This window comes from Erinaceus europaeus, chromosome 17, assembly GCF_950295315.1.
Source record: "Erinaceus europaeus chromosome 17, mEriEur2.1, whole genome shotgun sequence".
NCBI classification, from domain to species: Eukaryota; Metazoa; Chordata; class Mammalia; order Eulipotyphla; family Erinaceidae; genus Erinaceus; species Erinaceus europaeus.
Genome location: NC_080178.1, coordinates 30616504 through 30635800, shown reverse-complemented (window position 1 = coordinate 30635800; position 19297 = coordinate 30616504). Strand labels below are relative to the sequence as shown.

At 37.0% G+C, this 19297-nt stretch overlaps 2 protein-coding genes across 7 annotated transcripts in view; one reads left to right on the top strand and one right to left on the bottom strand.

The window, feature by feature from the left end:
* Window positions 1–3280, bottom strand: part of LOC103126330 (doublecortin domain-containing protein 1) — a 109090-nt gene extending 105810 nt beyond the window's left edge. The window contains exon 1 of the mRNA XM_060176650.1: window positions 3174–3280. Coding sequence (XP_060032633.1) covers window positions 3174–3207 — 34 coding nt within the window. The 5' untranslated portion in view covers window positions 3208–3280. The remainder of the gene's footprint in view (window positions 1–3173) is intronic.
* DNAJC24 (DnaJ heat shock protein family (Hsp40) member C24) overlaps window positions 3025–19297 on the top strand; it is a 71534-nt gene continuing 55261 nt past the window's right edge. For 3 of the 6 annotated variants that reach the window (XR_009545618.1, XM_060176645.1, XM_060176646.1), the window contains exons 1-2: window positions 3025–3369; window positions 4035–4195. Coding sequence is in view for 4 of the 6 variants with exons in the window: in XM_060176645.1 (XP_060032628.1) it covers window positions 4088–4195 (108 nt within the window). In the remaining 2 variants the exon portion in view is untranslated. Of the gene's footprint in view, window positions 3370–4034; window positions 4196–19297 lie in introns of those variants that run through there. The other 3 variants (XM_060176648.1, XM_007538559.3, XM_060176647.1) reach the window with 3 other exon arrangements.

Sequence of the window (19297 nt, the reverse complement as noted above, 5' to 3'; positions counted from 1 at the left end):
GCAGGTGGGGAGGCTGGGGCTTGAACCAGGATCCTTATGCTTGGTTCTTGTGCTTCGAGCCATGTGCACTTAACCCACTGCGCTACTGCCTGACTCCCTTAGTTAACTTTTTACTGGGGATTTAATAGTTTACAGTACAGAGCAAGAATAGTAAATGGACTTTAGGGAAGAAGGGTGGGGAGTGCTTAAGTGTTTCATGTAAGAATGGTAACAAGTGAGGAGGCTGGAAATCTAGGGACCACATTGCCAAGGTAACAGAATATGGCTAATAAACTTATCCTCTACATTTTCCCTATTCAAAATAGAATGCACTAGGAAGAGAAGCCTATTCTTTTTTTTTTTTTTTTTTTGCCTCCAGGGTTATTGCTGGGGCTCCCTGCCTGCACCAGGCATCCACTGCTCCTGGAGGCCATTTTTTCCCTTTCGTTACCCTGGTTGTTTTACCATTGTTGTGGTTATTATTAACGTTTTTATTGATATCGTTGTTGTCGGATAGGACAGAGAGAAATGGAGAGAAGAAGGGAAGACAGACAGGGGGAGGGAAAGACAGACACCTGCAGACCTGCTTCACCGCATGTGAAGCGACTCCCCTGCAGATGGGAAGCCGGGGGCTCAAACCCGGATTCTTATGCAGGTCCTTGCGCTTTGCTCCACGTGCGCTTAACCCACTGAGCTACCGCCCCAACCCAAGATAAGTCTAATCTAAGCTGAGATGAACTACACTGGTAAAAATTTTGTTGACTTTAAAAATGTAAAATACTGGGAGTCGGGTGGTAGGGACGTATAATAACCGGAGTAAGGATCTGGGTTGGAACTGTGAAGCAGGTCTGCAGGTGTCTATCTTTCTCTCCCCCTCTGTCTTCCCCCTCCTCTCTCCATTTCTCTCTGTCCTATTCAACGATGACATCAATAATAATAACAATAATAATAATAACTACAACAATAAAACAAGGGCAACAAAAGGAAAAATAAATAAATATTAAGAAAAGAAGAAAAAAAGAAATGTAAAATATTGGCATTAATAGTTTTATATTGATCACATTATGAAATGACCATATTCTAAATATATTAGATTAAATATTTAAATTCATTCCACTGATTTATTTTGTAATTGATTACTGGGAATTTTAAAATCATATGTGGTTTACATTTGTGGCTTACATTATATTTAAATTGGAAAATACTGTTCTAGAAAATTGAAAAAGGAAGACTAATATAAAATTAATAGGAAAAAGTTTTAAGTTTATTCTAGTGTAAATAAACACATAAATTAAGATTGTAAGTCAACTAAGTCTACTTTATTTTTCAACAATGGCAGAAAAAAAGGGCTATAGGGAGAAGTGGTACTTTTATAGTTCAGATATATTTTAGAGACAGAATAATCATATGCAGCATGTAGATTTAGTTTAGGTCCAGATTTAAACAAGCCAATGATTTAAAAATTTTTTTGAGGTAACTAGGGAAATATAGATATTAGATAACCTTAATGAATTATTGATCATTTCAGTGGAGAATTCACTTTATGAAGACAAAGTTGCAAACTACAGTATGCTTTACTGAATGCAAACTCAAATATGTAAAACGGGCGAGAAAGAAGCGTTGGGATTGCTGAGGTTGGGAGGAATAGGGAATTTTTTAGTCTCCAAACCCAAATATATACAAATATAAAAATATAAGAACTGAGAAAACTGAGGTATTGTAAATTGACTCCAGAATTTGGTAAAAAAAATAAAAGAGAAATTACAATGAGTAAATAAATCTTGCTGTAAAAACTGAAGTACCTAAACATACATATATTGTATTACACACACACACACACACAGAAGCTGAACAGTGGAAAGGAGACTATTAAGGGCTAGAAATGTAGTTTATTATGATTACCAAACAGAAGGTATTCAGAACGCCTAATTTTATATACATACCAGAGCACTGTTCAGTTCTGGCTTATGGTGGTGCAGGGATTGAACCTGGGACCTTGGAGCCTCTGGCATGATAATCTCTTTGCATAACCATTATGCTATCTACCCCCACCCTTATATTTGTTTTTTGGCTCACATAGAAATACCTTTGTAACCAAAACTGAAACCACATTTCCTGTTGATTGTGTGGAAAACTTAATCTATGCTTTTCACTTCAGATTTGTTTTTCAACATTCCTATATCACTCAGTTAATCTGCACGTTCACACTATTGTTCATACTATTATAGTCTAAACTATCATTAGCCAATCAACTTAATTAAAATACCGTACTTTAGGCTTATCTTGACTGTTTCTCAAACTCAGACCTAATAAAAAAAAAAAAAAAAGCAAATCTAAGCAGTAAGTGACAAAACTGTCTTCTCCCCTCCTAGTGTAATTTATAACATGTTGCCAAAAACTAGTAAGTTCTCAACTCCGGGTATAATGCAGGGAAGCAGGGTCGATGTCAAACAAGCAGCAGAGAAACTTAAAAAAAAAAAAACGTAACAAAATGAGGGAAAAAAGAGAGGAAAGGGAGAGGCAATTCACAAGGTCCACTTTTGGGAGCCTAGCTATTGAAAATTCTTTCAGGGTTCAGGGATTTATTTTGCTTGTTCTGCTAGCCTGAAAGATAGCATAGCTGCTCTGTAATCACGCAGACTTGCTAAAAGCCAAGTTTTGCTACTATACAAATCAGCTATTTGGCCTTGATCCTCGGTTTGTTTTCTCACCTACAAATGGGAATAACACCAGCCTGACTTGGGTAGAAATGAAAGTGATGAGAAGCAATAAATATGAAAGAACTTTGAAATGGCTTCTTTTTTTTTTCCTTTCAGGTCAGCAGCTCATTTCTAACAGACGTAATTGTGCTGCCCTTGGTTTCCAGGAGAAACAAACAAGCAAACTAATATAAAGAACTTTACTTAATATAGATTCTAGTTCTCCTACTATTTAATCAAGAACATTCTACGGGAAGTGCAGGGTCGCCGAGCGACTAGACGGCTCCCCGACCGTCGCCCACGCCGCGCAGGCAACGCCCCCACAACCCCGACCCGAGGGAAAGAAGGCAAGCAGCGCAAGGCAGCATGTGCCGTGGGCGACGCTCTAGGGTAGGGGTGCTAAGTGAGGCAGAGAGAAGCAACAGTGCTGAAGCCAGAACGAGAACGCATTAGAATGATAAAAAGATACTTTTCCCCCTCAGTTCCAGCACTTACAGCTTGGAAACGCCTTGGAAGCAACGGTTACCATAGCAACTAATAACGAAAGGGAGGAGCGTTGCTTCGGATCTGCGTCACCGCTACTACTGCTCGACTAGAAACTTGTCCACGACAGTGTAACGACTTCCGGCGGAAGGAGATACCGGTTCCTAGTTCTTACAGATTTCGCATAATCTTCTCTCGGTGAGGTTTGGTAAGTTTGATACGGGCTGAACACGAAGGAGAGGCACCCGCATAGGCTGGGTATTCACTCGGCCAACTGCGAATGTTGGTACAGTAGGTCCCTGGTTCTCGATTTTAAGACGATCGGAGCTGGTTAAGTCCACAGTTGTGGGAAGGTTTTTTGTTTTTTTCTTTTTAGACTCCTGGAGGGGAGTTTCCTCCAGTGCAGTTTCTAGGACCTATCACCTAGGGACTCTTCTCTACCTGCCAATGCTGGCAGGCTATTTTGCATATTGTACTTTAAAGATAATCTAGAAGTAAACTAGAAAAATTAAGAGAGAATGCACCCAAATTCAAATTTTAATTTTGCTGGAAAAGATCCATTAATTATGTAGACGTTTATTAAATCCCTCTGCAGTGTTTAGTGAGTACTTAGTAGGTGCCGCTTTTACTTTAAGATTAAAAATTCCTAGAGGGTGATCCACCATTCAGTTTTGTGATAGAATTTTTTTATATTGTGTATTTTACAATATATAAACATAGGTCATGAAATATATAATAGGTTTCCCATATTTGTGCGACCACTTGAATTTCTTGGGACATTATACATAAAAAAATGCCTATTTAGGTTTGCATTATAATTACGATTTACTAATACTAAAGAACTTAGAAAAATATTGGTTTTATATTTTTTAGACGTGCACAAACTGCATACAAACCAAGAAGGTTTGTATCTTGTTCAGAGCATAATGGCATGTGAAGAGTTACCTAGAAAGGACTGGTACAGTATTCTGGGGGCAGACCCATCTGCAAGTATATCAGACCTGAAACAAAAGTATCAAAAGCTCATATTAATGGTAAGTCTTTTCTTTCAGATTTTAAATAATGGGGAACAAATCAGCTTTTATATGTCATCAGAAATTATAATTTTCCATGAAGAGAATAAAAGAAATATCAAAGCAGTAATCAATATGTTTTATTAGTTGAAAGTTTCAGTGCTATTGTTAAAAAAGTTAGTTGGGAAAGGGATAACATGGTGTTTTGAACAGGAAAGTTGAATCATGCTGATTTAGAATCCTGACTCAGTCGGTAAGTATTTGAAAAGGTATTTTTCCCTTGTACATGCTTCATGGATGATTAAATGAAATAATCCATGTAAAATGCTTAAAAGTGTTTTATATAGAGGCTCGCTGGTGGTGTCTCTGGTTGAGCACACATGCTAAAAGTGTGCAAGGACCCAGGTTCAAGCCTTCGGTTCCCATCTTCAGGGTGAAAGCTTCACAAATGGTGAAGCAGTGCTGCAGGTGTCTCTCTCTTCCCTCCTCTATATTCCCCCTTCTCAATTTCTGGCTGTTGCTATTAAATAAATATAATAAAAATTTAAAAAATAATTAACAAAAAAATTGTATCATATAATAAGCATTGCTCACACGTAGTAACTTAGCTATATGGGACTGTCAAGCATTTGAAAAGTAAAATAATTTTTGATTTCAGAGACTACGTACTTAAGAAAAGTGTAAAATAAGCCTAATTTTGTATGTTGATTACATGCTAAATGATATTTTGGACATATGGGCTATTTTGATAATGTATGAATGTATGCACAAATTTGCATATATATATCTAATTTTATCTACTTTTTAAAAAGCCTTTTTGATATAGGCTATTCTATAGTAGTATCTCATTGTAGTTTCAATTTGCATTTTCCTAATAAGTGACACAGCATTTTTTAAAATATATCTTCTTTGAAGAAAATGTATTAAGATCTTTTTGCCCACTTTTTTTTTTTTGCTTGTCTTTTTGTTGTTCACTTGTATGATTTCTTTATGTTTTGGGTAACTAACCCCTTATCAGAGATAGGATATGCAAATATCTTTTCCCAACTAGTAGGTTGCCTTTTTATTTTTTGTGGTAGTTTCTTTTGATGTGTAATAAAAATTTTTTAGTCTGATGTCCCGTATTATTATTATTTTGTTTCCTTTGCCAAAGTTGATTTTCAAATACATCTGTGATTTCAAGGTCCTGAAGAATATAGCCTATGCGTGTGTGTGTGTGTGTGTGTGTGTGTGTGTGTATACTTTAAAAAAGATTTTATTATCTAATTTCATGAAAGAGATGCAGAGAGAGCTACACACATACACACACCAGAACACTGCTCAAAGTTGGCTTGTAGTGTTGGTGGGGATTGAACCTGGGATCTAGAGACTCAAGGATGAATGCCTTTTGTATACTCTGTCTCCAATCCTAGAAAATATTTTTTATTGCCACCAGCATTACCCCTGGGAATCAGTGCCTGCAGTATGAATCCACCACTCCCAGCAGCCATTGTTTCCTTTTTTTTTTTTTTTTTATAATTTTATTTGATACAGAGAGAAATTGTGAGGGGAAGATAAAAGAGGGAGAGAGAGAGAAAGAGAAACACCTATAAACCTTCCTTATAGCTTCCTCCCTGCAGGTGACGAGCAGGGATTTGAACCAGGTCCTTGTGCATGATAACCATATGTGTTCAACTGGGTACACCACTGCCCAGCCCCTTTTCTTCTATATAGTTTATGGTTTCAAGCTTAATATCCAAAACTTCAAGCCGTTTTGAGTTGATTCTTGTATATGTTAGATACATTTAACTGTTCAGTTTTCTGAAAGCCATTTGTTGAAGAGGGTTTCTTTTCTCTGTTGTATTCTCTATCATAGGTTAGATCTTTATATAAATGTGGGTTTATAGCTGAGATCTCCAGTCTATTGCCATTGGTCTGACTGCCTGGTTTGGTTCCAAGACCTTACTGTTTTACTTACTACTAAAGTATAGTCAGGGAGCATCGTGCCTCTTATTTTTCTTCTTTACTGTCATTAAATATATATATATATATATATATATTGTTATTCATGTTCTCCTGTGGTTCCATGTACAGTTTAGAATTGTTTGTTTTGTTTCCTGAAGAATGCTTTTGTCTGTTCTGTAAACAGAATGTCAGATGACTGACAAGTACCACAACTCACATCCAAGTCAATGTGTCCACTTGGTCTTTTCTCTACCCTCCCCACTCTCATCAACCATTAGATGGGTGTTTCTATCAGGCGAACCTAGATGTGCACTAGTAAGGTTTTGCTGTGGTTTATTGTTGATTGCATAATTGTCTTCAGAGTCCATCATTTGCTTGTAATTATTCTACCATGACTCCACTTCTTTCCTGAAAAAATCATTTTGAGGAAACAACAGTGCCCAAGTTAACTTACTACCTTTCTCTTTTGTTTTCATGTAATATATTCTACAACTCAGTAAGGTATCACTTTTTTTTTTGCTTTATCTTTAATACTTTCACTGAGTGCTTTTTAAGTTTTTCATATATTTTTATTTATTTTTGCAGTGCCAAGCCCTCACACATAACTGGCACATACTATTGCTCCTCTGCCAGTTTTTTTCATTCTTTTAAAGTTTCAGAGAGAATGAGAGAGGCAGACAGAGAAGGTGAGAGATACACAGAGAGGAGGAGGCCTTATAGTATTAGTCCAGTATTTTTGGAGCTATCACCATTGTCATGGTGCTCCTACGTGGTGTTAGCACTTGAATGCAGGACTTTGAGCATGTTAATGCTTGTGTTCTATTAGGTGAGCTATCTCTTTATCTCCTGAGAATCTTTTAAAAGAAATTTATTGATAGGTAAAATTGTATATATAATCCATGTGTGAGGATACCCAGCTGTGTTTATCTTTTATTTTCTTTTTGCCTAGAGCGTGTCTTCATTTTTTAAAAAAAGTTTTTAATTTTTGCTAGATGGGGAATTTTAGATTTGTAAATGTTTTTCTTTTTTAAGTTTTTAAGTCTTATAATAAAAATATCTAGTTATTTTGAATAGAGACAGAAATTGAGAGGGAAGGGGAAGACAGAGAGGTATAGAGAAGATGGACCTGCAGCATTGGCTTACCACTTTTGATGCTTCCCATCCCTGCCAAGTGGAGACCAGAGGCTTGAACCCTGTTCTTTTGAACATTGTAACAGGTGCTCTCTACCAGCTACGCCACAGCCTGGTCCCCCTTTTAAAGTCATTTTATTTTATTTTTATTTATTGGATAGAGACAGGAATTCAGAAGAAAACAGGAAGTAGAGAAGGACAGAGAAAGAAAGACACCTATAGCAGTGCTTCACAACACTTGTGAAGCTCTCTCCCTACAAGTGGGAATCTGGGTCACTGCACACTGCACAGTGGGGTTTTTGTTTGTTTTGTTTGTTTGTTGTAGTTTGTTTCCTTTTATTTTGCCGTTTCTTCAACCATCGTTTTTATCTTGGTGTCTTTTTTCCTCCTGTTTGTTTTAAGCCTTTCCCTTCACAGACATAATTTTCAGTTTCCTGCATTTTCATGAAATACTTCATTCATGTATAGTTAATAGAAGTATTATGGATGTCAGACATAATTACTAGTCTCGTAATTTTGAAGGGCTCTAGCTTCCTTGTGGCTATAAAGTGGAAATCATTTTCTTTTTTTTTTTTTTAATTTGTTTCTAATAGAATTGAGGAGGAAGTTATAAGGGAAATCCATATTATTTATTAAGTTGGCTTTTGTTGTTGTCTCTGTGTTTAACAAGACTAAATTTTGAAAATTCAGTCTTGCTTCTCAGTTTAAATTACGATACTTCTCAAATGATTTTACAACAGTGTTACAGAACATTGGGGAAATAAAGTTACATTTGAAAATTACCATTCAGTGCCTAATTTTGTATAAAGGAACATTTATTATGTGTACTTTTCCAAGTTCAGAAGACTCTGAATTTAACACTCCTACATAATTAGCTGCTGGAATAAAATATTGCAAAATGGTAGGCTGCTAAGTTCACAATACATGTTGATTTAGTAAATACTGCTTCCTTATTGCAATTTTTATAAATGTAGGACTTACTCATGGTCCTGATTCTGAAAACATTCTTATAGATTGAGATATTTTGGAATGTTTTAAAAATAAATGTAAAGTGCAGAGTTATCATGAAAGACATTTGTTTCACATACCCTAAGTCTGTTATCTAGTAATTAACTAGAATCTATAAAAACAAAAGTAACTGAATTGGTATTTCTCAGCAGAGTTTTATTAATAGAGCTGTAGTTATTAATAAAAGAGTATTGATCTTTTTCTACATCCTGTGAACGAGCTTACTTTGTAATATACTGAAAAACTTATTTAAAGTATTGCTTTTGGCTTCCTCTTTTTCCACTGTGGTAATTTTCTTCTGAGACACTAAATATCTATAAAGTAGTAACCAATATTTTATACCTTTCTAACATTAAGGGAGCTGGGTGGTGGCGCAGCCAGTAGAGTACACACATCACCATGTACAAGGAACTGGGTTCAAGTCCCTGCTATCCATCTGCAAATGGGAACTTTATAAGCAGAAATGCAGTGCTGCAGGTATCTCTCTTTGTCTTGCTATCCCTACTCTTTCAATTTCTCCCTGTCTTAAATAAATAAATAAATAAATAAATAAATAAATAAAAGCTACAGACTTTAAGAATAAGAGCAACCTATACTTTCTCCTATCTCACATCATCTGGTTTTTCCCTTGGGATTACAGGACATAATGTAATAGCATATCGTTTTATAATATAATATTCTTTTCTAGTTGAAAAACATCCTGTGATTTTTATCAGCATCAATAGGAAATGGGTACCAATTTTCAATTGGAAATATCTTTTGGGAGGGAAACACTTCTTTCTTTTTAAATTTTTTTTTATTTACCCTTTTGTTGCCCTTTTTGTTTTATTATTGTAGTTATTATTGTTGTTGTTGATGTCATTGTTGGGTAGGACAGAGAGAAGTGGAGAGAGGAGGGGAAGACACAGAGGGGGAGAGAAAGATAGACACCTGCAGACCTACTTCACCGCTTGTGAAGCGACTCCCCTGCAGGTGGGTAGCCAGGGGCTCAAACCGGAATCCTCATGCCGGTCCTTGCACTTTGTGCCCTGTGCACTTAACCTGCTGTGCTACAGTCAGACTCCCCCTTTTTAAAAATTTTTTTTATTAGTGACTTAGTCATCAACAAGATTGTAAGGTAACAAGAGTACAATTCTATACAGTTGCCACCACCAGAGTTCTGTGTCCCGTCCCTCCATTGGAACCTTCCCTATTTTTTAAAAAATTTATTTTATTTTCGAGAGATTCAGACACACACACACACACACACACACGCACACACACACACACACACATCAGAGCACTGCTCAGCTCTGGCTTATGATGGTGCCGCGGATTGAACCTGGGACTTTGGAGCCTCAGGCATGAGAGTCTGTTTGCATAACCATTATGCTATATCCCCTGCCCCCTTCCCTATCTTTTATCCTGCTGGGAGTATAGGCCAAAATTCTTTATGGGGTGCAGAAAGTGGAAGGTCTGGCTCTGTAATTGCTCCTCTGCTGGGCATGAACATTGACAGGTTGATCCATAGAGGGAAACATTTCTAAAATGTTCTTATATTTCTTATTAATCTAAGTTGAATTGTAATCCACTGCTTTGAAATGGTTCTAGGTTAAGAGTGATTAGTTATTTCCGTGTCTTTGCAGTTTAATACATGAAAATCATTTGTGGTTTTTTTTTGTTTGTTTATTGTAAATAATGCTGTAGTAAAGAGCATACATTTCTTTGTTTTTGTATTCTTTTGAGAAATACCTACCTGAGGGCTGATTAATTTATCTAGAATTTTTTTTAATTTTTTTTTTTTTTGCCAGAGCTCTGCTCAGCTCTGGTTTATGGTGGTGTAGGGAATTGAACCTGTGACTTTGGAGCCTTAGGCATGAGATTTTCTTTGCATAACCATTGTGCTATCTACCCCTGCCTGTTTGAATTTCTTGAACAAGTTCTATACTGCTTTCCATAATGGCTGTACCATTTTACATGGAATCTGTGACTTGATTCAGTTTTTAAAAGTTTACCCAAAAGAATTAGGCAAATTAACTCTCCTGGTTGAAAAGAAAAATTAGATAATATCTGACCCAGTGGTATGTTACTAGTAGAAATGAAGGGAAATTACTCCATCAAACTTGGCTGAAGTTGTAAAATGATGGCAGTGGGAAGCTTGGGTGATCTTCCTGTGCCACTTGATGGAGCTTCTCAATTCTTGAGAAATGTAAGAAAAATCTTAAAAGAGTTTTTCATGGGAAAAAAAAATTATCATGGTATCTTTAAAAAAAAAAAACTGAACTAGTTGTCTGGAGATAGCTCAACCAGTAGAATGCAAACTTTATTATGTGTGAGTGGGTCCAAGCCCCCGGAAAGTCTCGTGAATGGTGGAGTGATGCTATGGAATCATGCAGATACAAAGTTCCTGCACCAAAGCATGCAAAACTAAGCCTGAACTGAGCTAAAAAAAAAGTAGCTTGATGGGAGAGGAGGAAGGCAAAGGTGAGGGAAATTAGTGAATAATTATTTATTTATTTATTCCCTTTTGTTGCCCTTGTTGTTTTCTTGTTGTAGTTATTGATGTTGTGGTTGAATAGGACAGAGAGAAATGGAGAGAGGAGGGTAAGACAGAGAGGGTGAGAGAAAGACACCTGCAGACCTGCTTCGCCGCCTGTGTAGCGACTCCCTTGCAGGTGGGGAGCCTCTGGCTGGAACTGGGATCCTTATGCCAGTCCTTGGGCTTCACACCATGTGCACTTAGCTCGCTGCGCTACCGCCTGACTCCCGGTTTCAAGCTTTTAATGCTAAAGATTATAGTGATCTCAGGTACAGCCTAGTAACTATAATAACAAGAGAGGATTGTATACTTAGAAGTTGCTCATATTAGATGTTAAAAGTTTTCACCACCAAAAAAATAGTTATGTGAGATGATGAATGTTGACTAACTTTATCATACACATCTATTATTAAATCATCATCATGTTGTACATCTTAAACTAAATACAAATTTTAATGTCATTTTTTCCCCCTCCAATAAAGCTAGGCTATTTAGAGAATTTCACCTTTGCACTAAAATTGCACCAGCCTAACAAAAATGTGTCTTAATTAAGCTAATAAATTCCATAGCCTCTAAGAATCTTTATCTGTAAGATAAGACATTTAACTGTGTTAATATTTGAAGCCAGTTCCATTGTGTATTACTTTTTTTTTTTTCCCCCCAGCTTGCTGCCAGGCCACCAATGGAGAACCTCACATTTTCAGTGCACAGGCCATCTCCTCAACTTTTCTTTTATTGTATCTTATATTTGTGATCTAGTTGATTGCCCCAAATCTGGGAATATTTTCTTTTCCTAGTTTGCTGTACTGTGAGGTTAACACTCTTGGTGATCCAAGATTGTTTTGTTGGCTCATTATTCATGTATTCTAGGCAGGACAAAAAAGACTTCTATGGTATTTAAGACTACAAGATGATCTGTTTCCAATTTGCTAAACACTTAAAATTTAAAATATGTTTTCTTTGCAGGCTTGCCTTAAATTCTGTCATTGATGAGACTTTTAAAGTTTTATCTAAATGTAAATGCTTCTCAATTTGCTGTGCCGAAAATGAAAGAAATCTTAAAATAAATTTCTAATTATGATCTGACTTTTGTAGCTGATAGAAAAATCCCATGAAGCAATGTTTTGGGGCAATGTTATATTTAGGCATTAAAAAAAAAATCTAGAATTCTGTAAACTTTAACAGAATTAATTTATAAAGAGAATTAACTGAAGGAATTACAGAATGTTAGAATATAGAAGAGTCTTCATGCTAGAAGGTTGTTGATTAGAGACATGAAAATCTTAAACATATAAAGGTGGATCAGAGGTCCATATTAAATATTCAAAGCCAGATAGTTTATGTTACAGAACTTAAACCGTTTAAAATATACATATATATATATATGTGTGTATATATATGCTGATTATAAGTTGAATGGAAAATATCAATCTTTTATTTAAATACATTTATAATTTCTTTTTTATTTTATTTTTTAATTTTATCATATTGTTGTAGTTATTGATGTCATCATTGTTGGATAGGACAGAAAGAAATGGAGAAAGGAGGGGAAGACACAGAAGGGGAGAGAAAAATAGACACCTGCAGACCTGCTTCACTGCCTGGGAAGCGACTCCCCTGCAAGTGGGGAGCCGGGGCTCGAACCATTTATAATTTCTTTTTGATATTATTACTTGGTACACATTGTCAGCTCTGCCAAGATACAGAATGGAAGTAAACAATAACAAAAATTTTGCTCAGTACTTCCTAAAGGAATAAATTTTCTTCTTCTAGCGTTTGCCCTTCTTCCGTAGCCAGTCAACAGCATCAGGTTGAGCCTGATGTAAAGTTTCGAGACCTCCTTTGAATCTGGAGAGGTGGCAGTCGTTGACTATGTGGGTCATAGTCTCTGTAGCCACAGGGGCAGTTCGGGTCGTCTCTGGCATAAATATCACACTTTTATTAAAGCGTACTAGAGTACTGTTCTATTTTTTTAACATATAAAATAACTAGAACTTTATATGCTTCTTAGGACATATTTATTTTAAATAAAAAAAACTTTATTGAAACAGTTATAATAAAATGCACTCATTTTAGTACATTCCAATGTGCTTTAGCTGCATTTACCTTTAAAACGACTATATCAAAATTGTCTTTTGTTGTGGCTAGGCCTCACTGCTCTGGGCTTTTTTCAGAGAGAGAGAGAGAGTGAGCGAGAGGGAGAGAGAGAGAGAGAAGAACACAGCACCAGAGCTTCCTCCAATGTAGTGAGAGCAGGGCTTAAAGCTTTGTCTCAGACATAGCAAAGCAGACAGACTATTCAAGTGAGCCACTTGCCAGCCTTAGAACATTTTCATCATCTTTCTTTTTGTTCTCCCTTCTTCCAGATATGTAGATAGGTAACTACATATCGGTCATTATACATTTCTTTTTCTTTTTTTTTTTTTTATTAGTGATTTAATAATGATTAACAAGATTGTAGGATAAAAGGGGTATAATTCCCACCACCAGAGTAACATGTCCCATCCTCTCCATTGGAAGGTTAACTATTTATCCCTCTGGGAGTATGGACCAAAGATCTTTATGGGGTACAGTAGGTGGGAGTTCTGGCTTCTGTAATTGACTCTCTGCTGAACATGGACATTGACAGGTCAATCCATACTACCACCCTATTTCTGTCTTTACTCAGTGGGCTAGGGCTTTGGGAAGGTGAGGTCCCAGGATGCATTGGTGAGGTCGTCTGCCCAGAGAAGTCAGGATGGTGTCATAGTAGCGTCTGCAACTTGGTGGCTTAAAGAGAACTAAGATATAAAGCAGAACAAATTGTTTAAAAATCAGAAACCTAAGGTAAGAATATAGCAGATAGAACTAATGAAGAAGCAAGGAAGTCTATTTTATGTATATTCCAAGGGGCCTGTGACTTTAGTCATTTTTGCCTGTGCCTGATAGCTAACATGCCGGTGGGCTAAAAGTATTGCCTGGGAAGATGGTGATAGCTGAGAATAGGACTAGAAAGCTGGATTAGGGCAGAAAGTAGCTCCCAAATATAATGAAAGTATATAAATACCACTAACTGTAAACCCCACTGATCTTACCTAGGGCCTATATGTTTAGCAAAGGAGCCTGTGTGAGTCCCTGTCAGCCAGAGCTCTCAGTCCATGGTCCTAACTAGGAATGTTCTAGTCTACACTCACTTCAGGACCAGTTTTCCTCAAGTAGCAGAGTATGTTGACCCAGCCTCCCTTCTGAGAGTAGGGCAGTCCCTACCCTTGCTGTTCTATATTGAGAGCAAGGTCCTGTTAGGCCTACAAGAGGGTTTATGATGATGTTCTTGATGGAAGTGGCCAGTGATGGTGGAGAGAGGGATCTGTTAGAGCTCTAGACTCATTGTATGTTTGGGGGAATCCAGGGATTTCTGCCTAGAGTCCCAGGTGATGGGGTGGCCTGGTAGTGACTAAAAGGACCATCATTAAAGTGTGCTGGTCTTTTGCCCTTATCCAACTTTTGTAGTGCTTACTTTATCAGATAAAGTTCAACTTAAATTGATTGAGAAAAGAGAGGTGGGGGGTAGGAGAGGTATCTGGTTCTAAGAAAATAATTGATTAAGTAATTTATGGTGTCTTCTATATAGGTCTTTCTATTTGCTTGCTGCGCTTACTGAGTCTAAATTCTACTCACTGCAGACTGACTGTTGTACATGTCTTTAGTTGTTTTAAGCTTAAATATATCTTGAGGTTTTATTTGGTATTTAATGAACCAAGTTATTGATAGTTATGTTCTTATGAGTAATGAATTTGTCCCCTTTCCTACTTAAAGGGGTAAGTAAATCTAATTCTAATAATAGTTCATTATAAATCTTCCACACAAGTGTAAGAAGTCTAGTTAGTATATTTGGACTTGGTTGCATGAGTTTTATATGATATGAAAATTGTGTCTATCCTATAATGTTAAAAGCACTCTTAAAACCTTACCTTCTGGTAGTCGGGCTGTAGTGCAGTGGGTTAAGCACAGGTGGCGCAAAGCGCAAGGACTGGCATAAGGATCCCGGTTCGAGCCCTGGCTCCCCGAATCTGTAGGGGAGTCGCGGTGAAGCAGGTCTTCAGGTGTCAATCTTTCTCTCTCCCTCTCTGTCTTCCTCTCTCTCTTCTCCATTTCTCTCTGTCCTATCCAACAACGACTACAACAATAAAACAAGGGCAACAAAAGGGAATAAATAAATAAATTTAAAAAAACAACAACCTTGCCTTCTTGGGAGTTGGGCGGTAGCGCATTGGGTTAGGTGCACTTGGCACAGAACACAAGGAGTGGTGTAAGGATCCCTGTTCAAGCCCCCGACTCCCCATCTGCTGGGAAGTCAATTCACAGGCAATGAAGCAGGTCTGCAGGTGTCTTTCTCTCCCCATCTCTGCCTTCCCCTCCTCTCCATTTCTCTCTGTCCTATCCAACAACGACGGCATCAATAACAACAATAATGACTACAACAATAATAATTATTTATTTATTTAAGAAAGGAGACATTAACAAAACTGTAGGATAGGTGGGGTACAACTCCACACAATTCCCACCACCCAATCTCCATATCCCACCCCCTCCCCTGATAGCTTTCCCATTCTCTATCCCTCTGGGAGCATGGACCCAGGGTCATTGTGGGTTGCAGAAGGTGGAAGGTCTGGCTTCTGTTAATTGCTTCCCCACTGAACATGGACGTTGACTGGTCAGTCCATACTCCCAGTCTGCCTCTCTCTTTCCCTAGTAGGATGGGTCTCTGGGGAAGCAGAGCTCCAGGACACATTGGTGGGGTCTTCAGTCCAGGGAAGCCTAGCCAGCATCCTGATGGCATCTGGAACCTGGTGACTGAAAAGAGAGTTAACATACAAAGCCAAACAAATTGTTGAACAATCATTGACCCTAAGGTTGGAATAGTGGAGAGGAAGTGTTGGGGGGTACTCACTGCAAACTCTAGTGTACTTCTGCTTTCAGGTATATATTTTGCCCTAGTTTATGGATACGTGTGAACATATGCTCTATTTCACAGAACCTGGTCTATATCTAGGTTTTGGGACTTTGTTAGGAAGTGAACCACCTGGGATGGAATTAGAGAATACTATGAAAGGAAAGGTCTCACCCAAGTAATGAAGCTGAAGGGTTGTCATTCCACACCTGAAGTCTCTGGACACAGTCTGAGCTGAAGCATGTTGAGGTGGCAATAATAATTTTAAAAAAGCCTTGCCTTAAAGCAAATACTGCCTTTTATGATAGGAAACACCTTTAAAATTTTCCTTCTTAAAAAAAAATTGCCTTCATATAAATCATGGATTTAGCTGATTAATTATCTAATCTTAAGGTTATTTGTACTTTGACTCACTTTTCCTTTATTTTAAATTTATTTATTTTTAATATCTGGAATAATTTATAATTCACATACATATGCTTGAATATTTTCTGTATCAGAAATAAAATTAATGCCCATGCTGTCTACTAATTAAAGATCAAATAGATTTTTTAAAACTAAGTAATGGAATTGAAATGCCTTCTCATTTTGTTAGGCTTTTGAAATATTGACTGTAAATTGAGCATTATCCTTTGTGCCATGTGTGAAAAAAGATAGCTTGGAAAAGATGTCTTGTTTCCTGAAGCATTATTTTGACTGACTCATAATATTTATTATTATTATTATTATTTTATTGTCATCTGGACATCACTGCTTCAGGCTGACTACCCGAGATGGAAAGAGAGAAAGAGGGAAAGATACCATAGCATCTAACCTTCCCCCAATAGTTTCCTGTTGTTAGTCCCCATCTTACCATGAGGTTGGATTATTTTGTCTGTGACACAGAAATATGATTATGTTTCTGTCATGCAAAGTGATGTGAACTTCTAAAGAAGGGGAAGACCATGTTTATTAGCATACTAAAACATTTCATTATTGTCTAAATCTAGTCTAGCTTTCTACTTTATCTCTCATTGCTTTTCTCTAATTTCCTTTACTCAGTCTCAGTATAAAGTTCCACTGTTAATCATCAAATATCCATGTTGGTGCTTTCCTGTCATTTGCTATTTCTCCTTTCCTAGAATGCTTCCCTGCTTCATATCCTTCCATGTTTTCTTCTCTCCTGTTAGTTATTACCTTTCTTAAGAAATATGTCCTAGGACCTAGTGGGGATTATATTGTTATATGGAAAACTGGAAAATATTATGCATGTACAAAGTATTGTATTTACTGTCGACTGTAAAACATTAATCCCCCAATGAAGAAAAAAAAATCAAAAAAGAAATATGTCCTAATTTTTGTGTGTTCCATGCTATAATCTTAGTAATTCATTCTCACTGTGTTATATATAATAAGTGCTTCCAATTCTAGTCTCCTTCTCTTGACTATAAGTCACTTGAGAGTAGGCATCCTGTCCTGTTCATCATTGAAACCTTGTTGGCCAATACTTTGATTTGCTAAAGGAGATCAACAAGTACTTTTTTTTAAATAAAAACATTATTAGGGATTATATTTTCTCTATGCAAATCAGAAAACTCAAAATCTTAAAGCAGTAGCCAATGAAATAGCTCAACAGGTAGATTATTGAATTTACATGCATGAGGTTCAAGTCCTGGCACTACTTATGGTGTTCTTGATTCTCCCTTTCTGTCTCATGTGAATTTCTCTCATGCGTAGTAAATAAAAGAAATCTTTTAAAAATGTCGAAACATTTTAAAATTGTGTCTTAATTCTTAACTTGCATTAAAAAAAAAAGTAAATGAGTGTTGACTATTTTAGGCAATATTTTAGTAAGCATTAGGTGGCAGTAGTGTGTTATAGTTGAATTGACTTTTGTAATTTTTTTTCCCCCAGCTCTGATAACCTTCATGTGTATAGAGAGCACAATTAAGTGTAGAGGACACAACTGTAACACAACTTTAAAAAAAAATTTTTTTTACTAGTGATTTAGTATTGACTTACAAAATTATAAGATAACAGGGGTATAATTCCACACCTTTCCCACCACCAGAGTTCTTGTTTCCATTCCCTCCATTGGAAACCATTAGTTTTTCCCAAGATCACTGGTAGGGGTTGACTGTTATTTCTGTTACTATCTATCTATGTATGCCCATTGTTTTCTATGGCCCTGCCTTCCCTTTTTTTTTTTTTTTAAGTCACACCTACTACTGAGTGACTTTTTCCTTACTCCTTCTCCTCCTTCTCCTTCTCCTTCTCCTTCTTTTTCTTCTTCTTCTTCTTCTCCTTCTCCTTCTCCTTCTCCTTCTCCTTCTCCTTCTCCTTCTCCTTCTCCTTCTCCTTCTTCTTCTTCTTCTTCTTCTTCTTCTCCTTCTCCTCCTCCTCCTCCTTCTTCTCCTCCTCCTCCTCCTCCTCCTCCTCTTCCTCCTCCTCCTCCTCCTCCTTCTCCTCCTCTTCCTCCTCCTCCTTTTTCTTTCCCCTCTTCTCTCTCTGGGTCCTGATAGAATTGGAGTTCAGAACCGTCTGGTCATCTTCCCCTATTAATTATTGCTCTAGGAGTATGGAACAAAATTCTTTATGGGGTGCAGAAGGTGGAAGGTCTAATAAGCTTTTGTAATTGATTCTGTGCTGGACATGGATGTTGGCAGGTCAGTCCATACTCCCAACCTGTTTCTGTCTTTTCCTGGTGAGAGGTGAGTGAGGCTCTGAAACACATTGGTGAGGTCATCTGTCCAGGGAATGCAGCATGAAATTATAACAGCATCTGCAGCTTTTAGTTGCTTTTAAAGCAGTAAGATATAAAGCGGGACAAAAATTTTAATAAACAGAAAACAAAAAGTGGAATAGGGATTTTTAGGTTGAAAAGAAGCTAGAAAGTCTTATTTTAGGTGTGTTCCTAGGGGCCCACAACTTTGGTAATTTTTATAGCATAACTTTTATATCTTACTTTTTGTAACACAGTTTTAAGTTAGTAGATAATGGTGCAGAAAAAAAGGAACAAAACATGGCCTTGTCAGTCAGTGTGTCTCTCTGTCATCTACCTAAACAGTATACAGATTCATTAGCGAATTACTGCTGTACCATCTTAACAACACTTTCTCAGTTTAATGGCTGCTTCATAATAACAGTGATTTGCAATAAGGAAAACCAAAAATTATCTCAGAGGATATGTGTTTTCTCAGCATCGTAAAAGCTTACTTAGGCCTTTATCTTAAAGGTCATATATTAGACTCATTGAATTTAGCTACAATTATATGCATTATTCCCCCCCCCCCCTTTTTTTTTAATCTATTGAGTTTCTGTCAGGACTAAGGTCATTACCCATGTTTAGTGAGTTTCATTTGCAGTGAATTTCCTTCATTATTAGAAAGTTAAAATTAAGAATTGTCTCCATGTTTATAGCCTTATGCATTTAACATCTCTCTCTTTTTTTGCCTCCAGGGTTATTGCTGGGCTCAGTGCCTGCACTATGAATCCACTGCTCCTAGAGGCTATTTTTCCCATTTTGTTGCCCTTGTTGTTGTTGTCGTTATTGTTATTATTGCCATATCTGTCATTGTTGGATGGGACAGAGAGAAATTAAGAGAGGAGGGGA